This window comes from Elaeis guineensis, chromosome 1 (genome assembly GCF_000442705.2).
Source record: "Elaeis guineensis isolate ETL-2024a chromosome 1, EG11, whole genome shotgun sequence".
In the NCBI taxonomy this organism is placed as follows: domain Eukaryota; kingdom Viridiplantae; phylum Streptophyta; class Magnoliopsida; order Arecales; family Arecaceae; genus Elaeis; species Elaeis guineensis.
In genome coordinates this window covers 151540321-151557820 of record NC_025993.2, presented here as the reverse complement: position 1 = coordinate 151557820, position 17500 = coordinate 151540321, and the positions used below count along the sequence as shown (strand labels likewise).

General features: G+C 36.8%; 1 protein-coding gene and 1 long non-coding RNA gene across 2 annotated transcripts in view; one reads left to right on the top strand and one right to left on the bottom strand.

The window, feature by feature from the left end:
- The window catches only part of LOC140851766 (probable E3 ubiquitin ligase SUD1), a 12383-nt gene extending 7910 nt beyond the window's left edge, over positions 1-4473 (top strand). Inside the window, exons 4-9 of the mRNA XM_073243899.1 lie at positions 1-103; positions 229-603; positions 2688-2845; positions 2943-3106; positions 3205-3351; positions 3566-4473. The exon at positions 1-103 is cut by the window's left edge and continues 109 nt beyond it. Coding sequence (XP_073100000.1) covers positions 1-103; positions 229-603; positions 2688-2845; positions 2943-3106; positions 3205-3351; positions 3566-4090 — 1472 coding nt within the window. The 3' untranslated portion in view covers positions 4091-4473. The remainder of the gene's footprint in view (positions 104-228; positions 604-2687; positions 2846-2942; positions 3107-3204; positions 3352-3565) is intronic.
- A 10248-nt stretch (positions 4474-14721) lies between these two features.
- On the bottom strand, positions 14722-17027 carry LOC140854819 (uncharacterized). The gene is made up of 3 exons (XR_012137946.1): positions 16953-17027; positions 15645-15799; positions 14722-15572 (listed from the first exon to the last, which is right to left on the bottom strand). It is a non-coding gene; the product is annotated as an uncharacterized lncRNA (long non-coding RNA).
- Positions 17028-17500: the final 473 nt, after the last annotated feature.

The following is a 17500-nucleotide window of genomic DNA, read 5'->3' as shown; positions in this document are numbered from 1 at the left end:
TGCTTTCTGTTGCTGTTTACGGAAGTTTGATTGTGATGCTAGTCTTCTTACCGGTCAAACTTGCTATGCAATTAGCACCTTCCATGTTTCCATTGGACATCACGTAAGTATGTTATTTTATTTATTCAAAAGCCAGGGAACAGTTCCTTTGCTTGTTTCTTTTTAATTTGTAATGATTTTTTTTTGTAGTCTTTTCTCTCATTCTGTTAGTATTTTATACAAATGCAGTGTTTTTGACCCTTTTACCGAGATTCCTGCGGATGTGCTTCTGTTCCAAATCGGCATTCCGTTTGCGATTGAGCATTTCAAACCTCGAGCGACAATTAAATCCATTTTACATCATTGGTTCACAGCAGTTGGCTGGGCTCTTGGCTTAACCGATTTCCTACTACCTAGACCTGAGGAAAATGGTGGGCAGGAAATTGGGAATGGAGAACTAGTTAGACGGGGTAGAATACATGATGCATATCAAGGTGGAGTTGAGCAGCCTGACCAGCATTTGGCACCATTACTTGCTGCCAATGATCATAACAGGAGGGTTCATCCTATTGGACATGCTGATGCTGCTGAAGATTCTGATATAGATGATCAGACAGATTCTGAGTAAGCATTTGTAAACAGTTTGATATGCACATGTTTACACACATCTGGGCACCAAATCGTTTATAAATTCTTATACCACTCATGCTTGTAGTGGGGGGTCCATGTATAGAAAAAATTAAACATGAAGCTAGACTGGAAACTAATACACCTGAGATGTATCAGTTACATGTTAATAATATAATATAAAATGAAATAATGAATATTAACTTGGGGACCTATTACGTGGTATCAAATGATCATTAAGTGAATGATTTTTATACAGTAAAATAAAAGGTTCATTTTGATCTATGGCTGTGAACTAACCAAACCACTTGAATTTTGGTCTACCATCTACATGTATTTTCAAATATTTAGAGCTTGATGGATCATATTAAGTTGATTGGCTTACCATCTGTTTAGGTGCAGGAAACAAATGAACTATCAAAATCCTTATGCCTTGGAATTATTAAAGCCATCCTTGTGTGCTTGCAGATGTGTGTGTGCGCGCGCGCGTGTGCATGTGCATGTGCATGTAAATGTCTAATTATATCTACAGATGATTCTTATTTTGGAGGGACATCGGAGCATTAAGTTGCGGGCATGGGAGGAAGAGCAAAGTTTAAAGAGGTGCAACATTTTTGTTGCATTTAGGCTGGAAAAATATGGAACCCATGTATAAAGTTTGTGATATAGATCAAATACTCATCCAAAGAATGAAAGAGATTACTGGACAGCAAACCAAAAAATAATTACAGTACTATGCTCATATGTGAGTAGATATTGGCAAATTAACTTTTTGCTTTTTAGGAAGGCCTAACAAGTATAGACGTGACAGAATTCCTGTACTGTGCACTAGTTATATGTTTTCTTTGTTCATCATTTTCTTTTTAGGGTGGTGTGCAGAAAATACTTTCATCTCAAGTAAATTCGACAAGATTTTTCTTGCATAAGCCATTTTCTGTTGCTCCACTTTATCCTGAATGTATATGTACATTATCAACTTTTTAATGGTTCCATGGACTTTGGCAGGATTCTAGCCAGATGTTTTTTTTTTTCATATCATATGAGGCTTTGTCATGTAATATGCTGCTCCAAATTTATATGTATCGTAGGTGATGCCTGCATTAGTACCTAAAATGAGTTTTCAGAACCTTTTCGCCTTCTTGCTTACGAGTGGTCTCCAACCTTTCAGGAGAGAATGATAGGCATTGTGTCACCGATAAGTTGCTATAAATGAGCATGTGCTAAATCTCTGGAAGTATGATTTGAAGCTGCTAGAGATCCTGCTTGTCTCCTTGGGTCCTCATTTTTGACTTTAGCAGGACATTGAAACTTCAGTTAGGAGATAACTGAGTTCCTGCAGACCTTTTTAGATCAATTTATTGTGTTATCATGTTTAGTGTTGATAATGATTTCTTGGGACTGCTGTAATATCTTTGCAGCTTTCACCTTTATTTTGCTTTTTTAAATTTAACATTTAGGTTAATTAGAATTGTTTAGAAGATCTTATTGATTAACATTTGGAAAGCTTTTTAGGCATTAGTTATTACACTGCAATGTTGAATATGTTGTAGAGGATACTGTTGCTATTATTTTAAAAAGTAATAATAGTTTCTTTCCATGTACATGAAACCAAAAGCATTGAATTGACTCCTTATATGAAAAACTTGGTTATGAAAGAGACTTGGGTTGAAGAATATGGTGTGAGCAATTGCAACTACTAAAACACAATTAGACTGGATTAAATCGATAATGTTACATCATAACTGTTATTAGTAAGTTGAGTTGAACATAATTATATGATTAAGTAGATAACTGAATGCTCCAATTTCAACAAATCAAACACAATTAAACTGGATTAGATCAGAATAATGTTACATCATAACTGCCATTAGTAAGTTGGGTTGAACGGAATTATATGATGAAATGTATGATTGAATGTTGCTTACTGCAGGTGTTTTATCTTCTGGTTCTTGTAAATTCTATCATCTGTAGATTTTATGCATCTTTTATTGGTTTATCATTTTCAATTTCTTGTGAAGACAGTGGATTTAGATTATTGCCTTGCCATCTAAGCAGACAATCATTTATTCATTTCTCGGCAGGTATGGTTTTGTACTCCGTATTGTGTTATTGCTGGTGTTAGCATGGATGACTCTTCTGCTCTTTAACTCTGCGATGATTGTTGTGCCTATTTCACTTGGACGCATGCTGTTTAATGCTATCCCCCGCCTCCCAGTTACTCATGGTATCAAGTGCAATGGTAATACTTATGTTTAAGAAAAATATCTAAGCAATATTTTATCACTGGTTAGTTTTTAATCATGGGGAATCAACGTGTTGATTGCTTATCTTTTCAGATCTATTTGCATTCAGCATTGGGTGTTACATCATCTGGGCTGTTGTAGCTGGAACCAGATACTCGATTGAATATATTAAAGCCCGGCGAGTACATGTTCTGGTATCACAGATTTGGAGGTGGTGTGTTATGGTCCTCAAGTGTTCTGCCCTTCTTTCTATATGGGTAAGTGTATAATATCATGCAGGCCAACGATTTAGAATTGTCTCAATATTCTCTCTCTTCCTTTTTTTTTTTTTAATTCCCTTTGTTATCGTTTTCAGATTTTTGTTATCCCTGTGCTGATTGGCCTTCTTTTCGAGCTTCTGGTGATTGTACCAATGAGGGTGCCTGTGGATGAAAGCCCAGTCTTCCTGCTATACCAGGATTGGGCTTTGGGTCTGATATTTCTCAAGATATGGACTAGACTGGTACTCTTACTACTATCTTTATCTATTTGTTGAGTTCGCTTGGACCTGCAGCTTCGTGTTTGATGGCTCTATCATATTCCTTTTGTATTTTCTTTTTTCTCTTTTTTGGCGGGGTTGAAGGGTTGAAAGACTCAATTGAACTAAACCACTTGGGCAGAGAGATGTCATTTCTCTAGCATTTTCAGCATATTGAATGTGCTTTTTGTTGTTATAGGTCATGTTGGATCATATGGCACCATTGGTAGATGAAAGCTGGCGTAGAAAGTTTGAAAGAGTGAGAGAGGATGGGTTCTCCCGGCTGAGGGGCCTTTGGGTCCTGCGTGAGATTGTGATACCAATTGTCTCAAAGCTGTTGACTGCACTCTGCGTGCCTTATGTGTTTGCAAAGGGCATTTTCCCAGTGTTTGGCTACCCATTAATAGTGAACTCTGCTGTGTACCGGTTTGCCTGGCTGGGCTGTCTCCTTGTCACTATGATGTGCTTCTGTGCCAGACGGTTCCACATTTGGTTCACCAACCTCCACAATTCCATAAGGGATGACCGCTATCTGATAGGCCGGAGGTTGCATGACTATGGGGAGGAAACTATGAGGAAGAGAAGTGAATCAGAGATCATTCCACATAACCGAGACATTATCCCAGCCGATGCTGCTCTGATACGGCATGAACAAGAGGCAGATGGGCTCAGGCAGAGACGGCATAATCAGCGCCCTAACCACCAGCAGAGGCTGGCCATATAGCTGGAAGATTTGCCTTGAGTTTTTCCGGAGAATTTTGCTGCTGCTGTTTGAATTTGTTATTGCATGTGTAACATATCAGGTTATGATACAACCTCAACTACATGTTCCCTGTTTGAGAATTCCTGGAATTGTGTAGGAAAAGCAATTCCAATCATGTACGCATTAGGGATTTCATCCTTGTGGCTAGATAAAGGTGCTGTTTGCAAGTGTGAATAGGCTCTGCACCCAAATATTGATGTAGTTCTGTCGTGTGATGGGAGACTTTGGAGGCACCAACACATTAGCATTTAAGTGGTTTCAGCTAGGAATCTGGTCTGTTAGAACATTAAATATGAGTTATGTTTTAACTGTGTAAATGTATATAATATTTCTAGGATGATGAATGTTGCGTGTCCCTGAATTAGCTGATTTGCTATAATGCTATTGGCAAGTGTAAAAGCTTCCGGCGCAAGCCCAGGATACAGGTAACCTTTTGAGCGACTGGGAAGACCAGTTAACTTGGGCAAAACCTTCAAGAAATAAAGAAATGTGAAAATTAGATGGTCATGGTTTGTATTGTATACGACTCTGCATAAGTTTTCAAGAAAAAAAGATTAGGAAAAGAAGGTAAGGTATGGTGATAATTTATATCATAATATCATCTAAGCAATGGTAAAACAGTAACGAGTCCTGCTGTGCGCACGAATGGTTCTCTTGCCACATGGCATAAGGGGGTTGATGCAAATTTCATGATTTGTTGCCTCAAATATCAATATTCGTGGACCTAATGAACTTAAAAGCATATGCCATTGGGAAAAAGAAATTAAACAAATGTAAGGCACATTTATATAGGAGTGAAGTCTATGCTAATGTGGGTTGTGGTTAGCAAAATCAAAATTTTGAGCGGAAAACAAAACTTTCAAATGGATTAGCAGGCTTTCTAGAGCGGATTTGTGAAATTATTGTAAACTAGGGTAATTAGACGTGTCAGATTTTTCATATCAAGAGGAGAGTCTTGTTGTGACTGTATGGACTGGGGTGGCAAATTGGATCAGGTCCGATCGAATATAGATTGAGTCGATTCGAGTTGGATTAAAAAATCATCAAATAAAATTCAATCTATTTATCAAATAGATCAAAAATTGAGATATGAATCCGAACTGTTTATTAAATAAATAATTTGACCCAACTTGCTTAATTCGTTTATTAAGCGGATCAAATTATGTTAAATGAGCTAAACGGATTACACAGATTTTAATGGATTAAACAAGTTAAACATGTCTGGTTAAACAGATTAAATAAATTTTAAATAGATTAAATAAATTAAATTGGTTATCTGATTTGATTTGATCTGAATATTAAATTGATCGGACGGGGAGATGATTAGATATCTGAAATCTAAATCTAATTCAAATATTAAATAAATTAAAGAAATCGATCTGTGTATGATCCAAATCTATTTAGCTGAAACTAAAACTTGTTTATATCAGATCGAACATAGATCAGATTATTGAGTCAGATTATATTTTACCGGCCTTAGTATGGACAGAGAGCATAAAAGAGATGCATGCATTTATTTTGTCTTAAAATGAAAGCAAATGAGTTTGGTGCCAGTATTTTATTAAATAAAAAATAAAAAAAAATGAATGAGTTAAGTGCCAATAGGGTATTTGCATGATGTTACTCACCATTCTCAAAGACCAGTTGTGCATTCAAATATTAGAGGCAAGCAATATTTGTTTGGGAGGAGACTCTTAGGCAGTTATTAGATGGCCTTCATATCTATTGCCTACTAAACCTAAACTTCATCCTTTTCTTCTAGATTACTGATGATTATTGTGTTCATTGCTCTCTTTTGAGGTTATTCATATTTATAGGAAAGCTAATAGTGCAGCTTGCAGAATAGTATCTTGTCTGATCAATCATAAGTTCAACTTTATAGGATTCTATGACCCATCTTTCTAGTTCTTTATTAAATATTTTATTTGTTGATTCCCACGGATGTATTTGTGCTTATTTGGTATAATTTATCCAAGTTACCTTTAAAAAAAAAAGGGCTAACCATGCATGACACTTTTTCAGGCTTTTTTATGAAAAATTATTTTTTAAAACTAATTATCAAAATAATACCATTTTCAAACTATTTACTAAAATACTGTTTGAAATAAAATCGTCCTATAATAGAGTAACTTTCTGTGCTGACTTAGTACTCTTAAAGTCAGAACTTAAAGTCGCTCTATGGCAGGATGACTATATAGGTCACCCTACTATAGGGTGACTCTATGGGTTGCCCTACTATACGGCGACTATATGAGTCATCTTATGGTAGGGCGACCTTGAAACGAGTCGGCTCGAAATCAATTAGAGTCAACTCGAGTTCTATGTCCAGAAATTAGCCTTTCTGTCTCCTTTGAGAGAGTCGGCTCGAATCTTCTTCGAGTCGACTCGCCCATATGTCAGTGCTGTGTGCCAAGTCCAAAACGTCCCAGAGTCGACTTGAATCATTCTGGAGTCAACTCAAAATCTTTCATTCCCCCTTTCTCACTAGATTTTCATCCAAATTTGACTTTTTTTGATTCAAATGCTTTCCAAATGTCATAGAGATGAAACATTCAAAGATTTGAGATTCAAAGATTAGACATTGCATAATCATTCAAACAATAACACAAATTTCTCTCTCCCTTCAAAAAAAATTTTCAATCTCCCCCTTAATGAAATGTTGATACCATTGAAATGCAAGTTGCTCCCTCTCAAGTCATTACTCAAGTTTCTTTCTCAATGAAAGTAAGGTTGATACCAGTTAATCTTTTTATACATGAAAGTAAGTTTGATATCATAAATCATGAGTTTGATACCATTTAACTATTATATGTCTAGTGCCATTAAATCAAATCATGAGCGTTAGTCTAATATCACACATAAATCATACATAAATAACATAAATGCTCAATTTATTTGAAGTAGTTCTTGATATTGTAATGAATCTCTGCATTCCTTTTTTTTTCTATTAGAAGAAAATTGATCTCCAAAGATATCAGAATCCATCTAAGTTCATATATGTTATCTAAAAAATTTATTTATAATTAAACATTGCACAATACCTCAGAGATGATGGATAATTCCAAACTCCAACCATATAACCTGTATCACACTCAACAATAATTTTTTATGCAACCAACAAAAATTATAGCATGTGCATCCAGATAAGAAAAACTTGTAATATTAATTTCAAAATAATACAAACCAATAGTTGATCATTATAAAGTTTGTTAACAAAAAGAAATATGTACAACTATTATAACTATCAAGAGGCGTATATGCTAAGGTAATGGAGCCTCCTTCGCATCCACCTCTCGTAGACGCATGTCACCTCTGACCGTTGTTGTGATAGCTCAGGCATGGTATCGACCGATGGGGAGGGAGGTGCTGTCGTGCTCAGCTTATCAATATGTGCCAGATGTCTACCTCAGAAAACCCTCAATCTAGCCTTGTCTCTGGCCCTCCCATGTGTAGGATCGATGTGCTGCTCATCGGGTCAATGTGACGTGTCTCCCGACTCACTCATCCTCTATAACATAAATGCATCATCTATGAGGAGATCAAAGTTGGAGAAGCCATGATATGAGGTATGCTGGCTATATGATGAGGAACTCGGATCATCTATTGATGGCACAGTGTGAAGTCATCTATCCTCAGAGATGATTCATATAGTGTCGATAAGGCTGTCCATGACATCAGCAAATGCTCGATCCTTTCATCTAATAGTGATCAAATGGAAGCCACTTCTTATCTATTGGTATAGCAACGTGATCCTCTGAAACTGTAAAAAGCAAATATTATTCATAAGTATAAAAATAATGATATAGCAAAATGACACAAAAAGCAAAATATATTTATCATAATATCCATCACGCTGTCCGAAGGTGGAATCTCATCTCGGAGGAGGTCGAAGTTGGAGAAGCCATGATATGAGGTATGCTGGGTATATGATGAGGTACTCGGATCATATATCGATGGCACAGTGTGAAGTCATCTATCCTTAGAGATGATTCATATAGTGTCGAGAAGGCTGTCCATGGCATCAGCAAGTACTCAATCCTTTCATCTAACAGTGATCAAATGAAAGCCACTTCTTATCCATTGGTATAGCAACGTGATCCTCTGAAACTGTAAAAAGTAAATATTATTCATAAGTATAAAAATAATGACATAGCAAAATGACACAAAAAACAAAATATATTTATCATAATATCCATCACGCTATCCGAAGGTGAAACCTCATCTCGGACTGCTCCCTCATCAATGGCAAGATGAATCACCTAGTGATGCTCCTATATCACTCCAGATATGGATCATAATAATCCATTGTGAGGAGTATAGGTGGATCAGTGATAATCAAATCCTCCTATCGCTCCCATATGTCAATATGCTCCCGGTGCTCTCAAACCCAATCATGACGATGTCGCTCTCATCGATTTAGATTGCGAAGGCCGTCATGAGCGTCACATGATGGGAGGAAACCCTGATGCATTCCAAACTATTGTATCACGTGCTTCGAATAATAGATCTCCATGATGTCGAAGCAAATGAGAGGTGCACATGTCCTTACATACTGATCCGATCGGCATACCTCAGGCAATGCGGTCAATATCTCTAGAGTGTAAGACACCCATACCATCTGATCATCGTGCTACTGGTCAAGCTGATCCTTATAATATATGACTGTATGCGATACCGAATTGTCAGCACCAGTCAATCGAGTCCTCCACCTGTCCAAAATAAGGTCTATATGTTATTATGTGAAAACGTATAGTCATATATCATAAAAAAATTACTGCTACTGGTTACATACTTGCATCCCAATTGATCATCCTGGCCATATTGTATCCCACCAAGTGGGCCCTCAATACTAGCATCATCCTCATCTAACGGGCCATGTCCTACTGCATCATCTTCTGATACCAGCTAGTGGGCTCCTATCCTGGGAAGCATCCTATCTAATCATTCGACGTGTAAATGCTCCCATACCCAAAGCTACAGCAATACCAATGGTCCAATTATCTCACGAGCATCTGGCCTAGTGATCCTATAGAGCTTGTGATACAAGAAGGCCAAAGTAGTGCTGCCCCAACTCAACTGCCCACATGTGTAGAGATCACATAGAAGGGATAAGTACAACAACTACACATGAGAACCGAACTTATCAGTGAATAGATGACCACTAATAAGGTATAGAATGAATGCTCAAGAATGCCTCTACACAGTCTCATTATCCACATCATTCGATAAATGGTAGAACGTGTCATGAAGCCAGTGAAATCTCAACGAAGATCTAGATAATATTGTCTCGGTGGTTTAATCTCAAACAACTCTTCACAAAAGTCCAACCAGATGATCTACACAGTATCGATGATGGCAGGCCTATGCACCCATAATCTAAGCAGAACAATAACATCCTACAATGTGATCGTCGTCTCCCCAATACGGAGGTGGAAAGTGTGAATCTCCTGACGCCATCGCTTTATCATGACTGTAATGAGGGCTTAATTAAGCTGTATGTCGCATACTCTGAAAATTTCAGAAAAATTAGTCATGTGACGATACTCCATGATCCTCTCATATAGCCGCAAGATGCACATCGTGGTCAAGCCTCTATATCTACAGCGTAGGGGCCCCATATCCTCCTCAGAATATATACGATCACTATGGTGTTGGGTCTAAAGATATAGCACAGTAGGATCTATCAGCCTCAGGTGCACGTCAGAGTCTAAACCAACCATGTTTGAGGCATAAAATGAAAAGACGAGCTTACGATCAAGAAATATCAAAGATGATAAAAGATACCAAAGATAATAAATTTAACATAAATAGCCAAGACTAACAACGAGATAATTTTATAATTTTTTTCAAGTATTTACACGATATAATTAAATAACCAAAATAGTTTAAAAAGAATACAAGTAATATATAAAGATAATTTGTATATCATATGAACAAATAGATAAATCAGCACTGTTGGGGGTATCTACATTGACTATGCCCCATCTCCTTGCACAATACACACCGTACAATATTTTGGCTCTTCATTGCATCCATATCATTTCAGATCCTCGATATTGGATGCTCTTTTCTATATCGTCTTGTAAATGAGTGCGATATGAATTTAGGTGCAGTCCACTTAAGTCAATAAAGAGGAATCTCGAAGGGATAGAAAGTAGGTGTATAGGACTGCTCATAATATCCAATAGTATAATAGTCGTCTATAAATTACTTTCAATCCAAATTCTCACTGATACATACAATGAACAAATGGAAGCACGGATGGTGTAGTAACTGTCACTTCCGACATATGTATGTGCATGCCCCTAAGTCGACCATCTATATATAATCAGATTCATCGGGACTATAATACCTGCGTCTCAATCAAATCTCATACAAATTTGGTTGGTTATTATACTTAACCATATCATGCTCTCTAGACTTCAGCCGACGTCTATTTAACTTATATTTAATTTTATCGGTGAATATCCTGCTAGCCTTCTTCCTCCGTGCTGCTATTGCATATCTAATACTAAACCACTTTGACAAGCGTTCGAAGGAAAAATAGACAAGTACAGTAACTGGCAATGAGCGAGCCCTCTTCAACATCTTATTAAAAATTTTAAATAGATTCATATTCATTATTCCATACCTATGTCCATCTGTATCATGCACCAGCGATCATTTATTCAGATTATCAAGTGGATATATTTTTGAGGTATTGGAAGCAATTGAACCATATTTTCTCAATGTGTTGCATGTTTCGATTGAACTTTCAGGACTGATTTTGCTCTGCAATTTGATGGAAATAAGCTAAAAATACTACATCATGGAATCGATCGTTTAGGTTTGCCTCAATATGTCTAAGGCATAATATGTGATATCCATATGGTGCTGTCCACTCAACAGATTCATTTGAAATAGCAGCTAATATTTCTTTATGTCGGTCTGAGACATGCCGATCCCTATACGGTCACGTGCCACGTAATGGTGGACACGTCATAAAAACCACGACGAACTACTATGGCTCTCGCCTTCACAAATGGTAAATGTCAGATGATAGATACTCCTATTTTCATCCCTCCCCACAATTATCATGCATGAGAGTATCCTTATATTGACCATACTGATACATTATGTTGATACTAATCTATGGGCAACAGAACTAGAAGCCCTGAATGCATGGATCAAAAATTCAAAAAACATGACGAAATACCTCTGTATTTAGCTTTATTATAGAAATTTTTGCAAAATCTACCATAGTTCCCTCGTTGGCACGATAAATTATAGCTAGCTAAGGACCCAATGTATTATAGGACTCCATTCAATCTCTAAATAGCCAGCTAATAATAAATTATTTAGCTATCCACGTCTTTCTGTAAGATATCCTGCACTATCACGTATCACATACATAAGCTTGGTAGGCTAATATGGATATGGATATCTCTATCCTAACTGATCCTCTAATGATATCAATAATCATGCATGCATCAAGCTGTGGATGATCTCACATCGCATCTATATTCAAGCACGTATATGGCTCTTTATATATCATAATCTTCTATCACTGTATCTTGGTCCGACAGTATGCCCAGAGATACCAATTGCAACTCTCTAACCATTTACACACGATGCTCCATTTAATCATATCTGACTCGATGACTTTGAAAGAATGGTGGGTGCGAATGACATACTATTTCATAGTATGTTGGACATGTTCTTTTGATCCAAATATCATTTTCTTTCTTAACTTTTTACTCCCACCAAAGAATGGATGTTCTGGCAATGCTCCATGGGATGCGGCCTCATCATCGTCGGATGCATCAACCAGTCCGAATTCAGAAACAAAAGGTACTTCATGTGGTGGGACATTCTCTTCCGCACTAGACTCTCCACTATAACTATCATTAGACTTCGCATCATCATCCTCATTTTCATCATCAATAGGATAATCATAACCAATAGCAGCTTCATTTTCAAATAAAGTTGTATTGATCGTTGCAATTCTCAATCCTCCAACCCAGGCATGGCATACATGCAGCTGATTAAGTGGTACAAAATCGTAAGATTCATATTCTACATGCTTCATAATAGTTGCCACATAATTAAGACTGACCCCCGCATCATCAAATAGGCATTACTCTAATATTGATATGCAACCTCTGCCCCTACCATATACTTCAGAACTATCAGTTACGGATGCTGCTGGTCTACCAACCGTATATACTAGGGTGCCTCCATACTCATACCTAGCTTCATCGACCATTGGAGGTGTATCCAATAGAGAACCCCATGCCCAACTGCGCAAATGGGGTAAATATAGGTTGAGATACACTTACATGCTGTTCACCACTATCCGAAACTCCTACCACCATCAGCTCGATAAAAATTTCAACTGTTAGAAAAATCTCTGTGATGGGATACCCAAGATGGTATACATGATCTGATCATCTTCAACAGGTACAGCCAAATGCAGATCTAGCAGTATGAATCAAAAATCTGCATACTAGAAAAACTCTACAGTGATTGGGGTTCTATCCAGTACAGCATGACAAATCTGCATAAGTTCTTGATATATTACTTTACAGTTTACCATAATTATCCAGATCCTTCCACTATCATAATATACATCGTTAGCGTCGCGACTAATCCTCCTATCCCAATGGAAGATAATAGTGACAAGTTTTAGATCTATTTTTCAATAAATGTTGTGACAAGTAACTACATAAATATTTTTTTAGTAGAAGGGAGTACTTAATATCAATATTATGAATGGGATCAAAATACATGTCATGAACTATTAACTAAATACATGTCACAAAGTATCAACTAGATGAGAATATGATTCAAAGAATTAAGAAAGGGAAAAAAAAAAAAGAATAGGCTGAGATTTTCAAGACAACCAACACCAATCATTATGGTCCTTAACAATTATAAATAACAAGAAACCAGTAAAATACTGCATTGAAAAAACCTTTTTTTGTTCTTCATCCCTAGTAATTTTTAGGTTATTGCAAGAGTATAAAGATCTGATGAGAATTATGTTAATATTACAAAATAGACAAAAGTAAATGGCTATCAGGACTGGTTCTAGTGCTTAATGTTATTTTACCTAGCCTGATCTGGATCTAATATATCAGCAAAGATATTGATATCAAGCTATCAAGCTTACAGTACCTAGAAATGGTCACATCTGTTATAAGTTATGGCCGCATTTTCAAATTTAGAATGTTCCCATATTTATCATTAAAATAGAACCCATAAATTGAAAATTTTTAGACAAAGGAGAATCCCTTCGATCAAAAATCCCCAAACCCTAAAAAATATCATGCTTGTAGCAAGATTAAGCTCTCAAAACCTCAAGGGACTGATTTGCACAAAATCCCATTTGCTTGAGAGAAAACCCCAATCGGAACCCAAGAAACCCTTCGATCTCCCTCAGGTGCTCTCCTTCCCCACATATCTTCAAAAAGAGGATGAAATACAAGATTAAGCTCTCAAAACCTCAAGGGACCAACTCTCACCAAACCCAATATGCTTGAGAGAAAAACAAATTTCCTAAGGTTTAGGGTTAGAGATGAACTAGTGCCTACCTTTGGGGTTGTGTCGTGATCAGCATCGTCAACGATGCAAGCCCACAGCTGAGGGAGAAGAGCAAAAGGAGATGAGCCAAGGAAGCCTCGGATGGGTGTTGGCCAACAAGGGGTGGGGGGGAGAGAGAGAGAGAGGAGAGAGAGAAGATGGAAGGGGTATGAGTGAGAGAAGGTCGCGGTGAGGGAGCTATGTCAAATCCTAGGTTGAAAGATGGAAAAGGAGAAAGAAAGTCGCAGTGGGTTATAACGGCTTAATGAGTCGTTCTATGATAAAAGACTCATATAGTCACTTTTATTATAGGATGATCTATTGAAACATTCTATTATAGGACGACTAACAGGTGACTCTACCGTCACTCATCCATCTAAATGACAAAAATTTTGTTGAATCAATACAAACAATCATCCTACGACAAGACAACTTTCTATTAGACAGTACTATGATAAATAATTTTAGATAAAATATTATTTTACTAATTAATTTTAAAAATATTATTTTGATAAAAAACCAATGTTCCTGTGCCACTAAGGAGGCAAAACACCCCTTTTTTTTTTTTTCTCTCTCTCTTTTTTTTAGTTTAAAATAAACTTTCTTGCATTTATTTCATCTTTCTACGGGGCAGGTGCACCAGACTTCTACAAAATGCTGTCAGAGGAACACCGTAGATTTTATTATTATTATTATTATTGCTAAAGGTAAACTCCAGAAGACCATCTCATCATCAGTAATTTCAGCTTGGTATCAATCACTAAATCTAACACTGACAGACTATGAAATTAATAAGCATGATTAGAATACATATAGTGCTGTCACTTCATAAACCGAGCTTTTATTATTTTGCATGGAATGCATGGAGACTACATTCAGTGTCATATTGCCAAGCAAAACACGTTAATTCATCCATCATGCCTTGCAACAAGAGGGTGAATCAAAGCCCATCTTAATTCACAAAAAGAACAATGAAAAGAAAAATATTTATCACATGTTCCTACAATACAAACAATTAAAACAGATGGATGGGGAGCAAAACCTTTCAACTTGGACAATTGAAAAAGGTAGTTAATGCACAGATCACAAAAATATCTTCCCACCCTCAGAAGAATAGACAAGCATTACAAAAAAACTCAAATAAGCCATAATGGCCAAAATATTTAAGTATTCAAATTTCTTTGATTTAGTAATACAATAACTGGGGAAAAAATAAGCAGCAACCCCTCCAATCATAAATTGCTAGATCCATCAGTCCCTTCGGCTCAACAATTCTTTGAGGAAGGTGGCGGCACGAGAATCACTTTACAAGATGCTTCCAATGCATTCAACCAAAACACCAAGCAAGCGAACAGAGTTTCCACTTTTCTCACCGACGAGCAAAAACCTTTACATTCCAAATGGACAATTTGGCGTCTCGTCATCGATGGAGACTGAAACATAAGCATGTGGCTGAGTATTTGATTGTTTTCATGGATATGTATGGTCAGAATTTACATCTAAAGCAAAACCCTATAAACATTTACAAGTTGATTGCTTCACTAAGTAAAGAGCTTGAAGAAGGGGTTTCTGTCAAAGCTTACTTGCACTCAGCTGTGTTGTTACCCTTTAAAAGTTAGCTGTGTGGGCTGAGAACTGACGTGTGACAAAGAAAGAATATGTCATATCACATCATGTCTCTAGGAGGCTGTGGTCTAGGCCTAGCCCTCATTATTGTTTCATCACTATGCCGGATCCATGCAGACAATTTCCATGGTTTCTGCCACTTCCACTTGAACTGTAGGAGCCACTGATGATGACTCCTTTTCCATCTCCAAAGCTTTCCTGCTTTTCCTACTACCTCCATTTTCTTTCCCATTGATAAATGCCCGATTGGGACCATCTGCAATCCAAGAATTTCTTAACCATTCTACAAGAAAAACTAAGATTGTCATAGTAAGAGCAGGAATCAAACCTTTAGTGGCTGCTTGTTGAATGTCGCAGTCCCTTTGCTTGGCTATTGGCAATGCCTGCAGTGTATTTTAGTTGCTTCTGTGCAGGAAGAGCAACTGGAGACAGTGGGGTGTTGGATTCATCAGCACAATGCTTCAGCGAACCATTTGAGTTTCCCTGAAAATTATCATATCAAAGTTCAAGAGAATGAACAAAACTCAGAGCCAAGACTTCTTGATTTGGAATCAAAGGGACCTTCTATGAGCATACATACTTGTTCATACTTAAAAATAAAAAAAAAAAAAAACTCCATCCAATAGTGTTTTATCCCTCCAGCCACTCAAAAGGTGCAAGTCCTGCACTGTTTATTACCAGATTATCACACCTTTGATTTTTTTGACACCTACATAACAGCCATTTTTTCAGGAAGTCTCCACCCATGGACAATTATAGATCTTTTTTTTTTTCCTTTCCACCCTGCTAATCTATAGGTCCAAATTTCTAGTTGAATAGGGAAGATGATGTCACAATAAAGACAGAAAAAAAAAAACACAAGGCATCAGGAAATGCCAGTTTAGGAAAGACAATCTTATTGTAAAAATCTTCTGCAGCAGTCAAGTCACAATTTTTACCGTCTTCATTATTTGTATTAAGAAAATGTTATAATCTCAGCAATCCTAGATGCTTTACAACACCAAATAACCAATTAACAGAAAAATATAATAAAATAAAATAATAATGCCTAACAGCCTTTTTAAGAGGAAAATAACAGCCTTCTAAATTCTTGCACATTATCGAAGCCTCGAGTTATGAACTAGTTGATATTACACTAGCAGGCATTTGCTAACTTGCCTCATACTTTAGCATCAACTACACTAAACTTAATACTAAGACTCCTGGTGAATGCAAATGCGGATATGACATGGTCCTTATTCTTGCTCAAATAGTTTCTTGGTCTTTTAGCAGCCTTAGTTGAATCACAAATAGTTTTCATTAATTTTGAAAATGAAAATGACAACACATGTGACACAGGATTTTCTCTTGAAATTTGTGCAAAGCTGCAGCTTCCAGTATACGGCAATATGATATGTCACAGACCAAGCCTACAGAATCTAAGTTTGCATCATTTTCTTAAGCCGGAATCATACTTGTCTCATGCTCATTTTATGTTTCTAGCTCCCAATCAAGTTTCAGATTCCAAATGATATTTGACTGCAGGATTTGCTGCAGAAGTTTAACCTTCATGGTTACAGTGAGAGATGAGGCATTAATTTTCCTTGATCTAATCTATGTAATAGTAAGTTATCCAAGAGTATGCATATAGGCTCACCAAAGATGACGTGGCTAATGCAATTGCAAAGCTTGCTCTCTCAACTTTTGCTGTTTCTCCATGTCCCTTCTCCGTCTTCACTCTGATAGAGGATACAGCAAGTTCATTCAGCTGCTCTTTCAATTCCTGATCTCATTTCCTTCTCCCAACTGGACTGTTTCCAAAGATAAATTCACTATATCACAGACTGACAGATAATGATGAAGCAGTCAACGACAAAGAAATAGATATTTATGATGAGTATTAAATTGCGAAAAACAAAAAGACTGATTATGTTATAGTACATAAGATAGGAGGGACTTTGAAACAATCAAATTGGCATGTTGAGAATCGAAATTTCCATTTCTAATTTAACTGTAGAATGATTCTAATCTTTTCCCAAAGTTTTACTCACTTTCTGCATGTGCAGCTGTAAATATGGTGGCTCTGTGATGATGAATTCCTAATATTAATTTTTCAGCGACTAGTAAGCCACCCTCATCAAACACAATTGAAAAGCATTACTTCAGCAATCCTGTTCCAAATTAAGATTATTATAAATGTCCAAC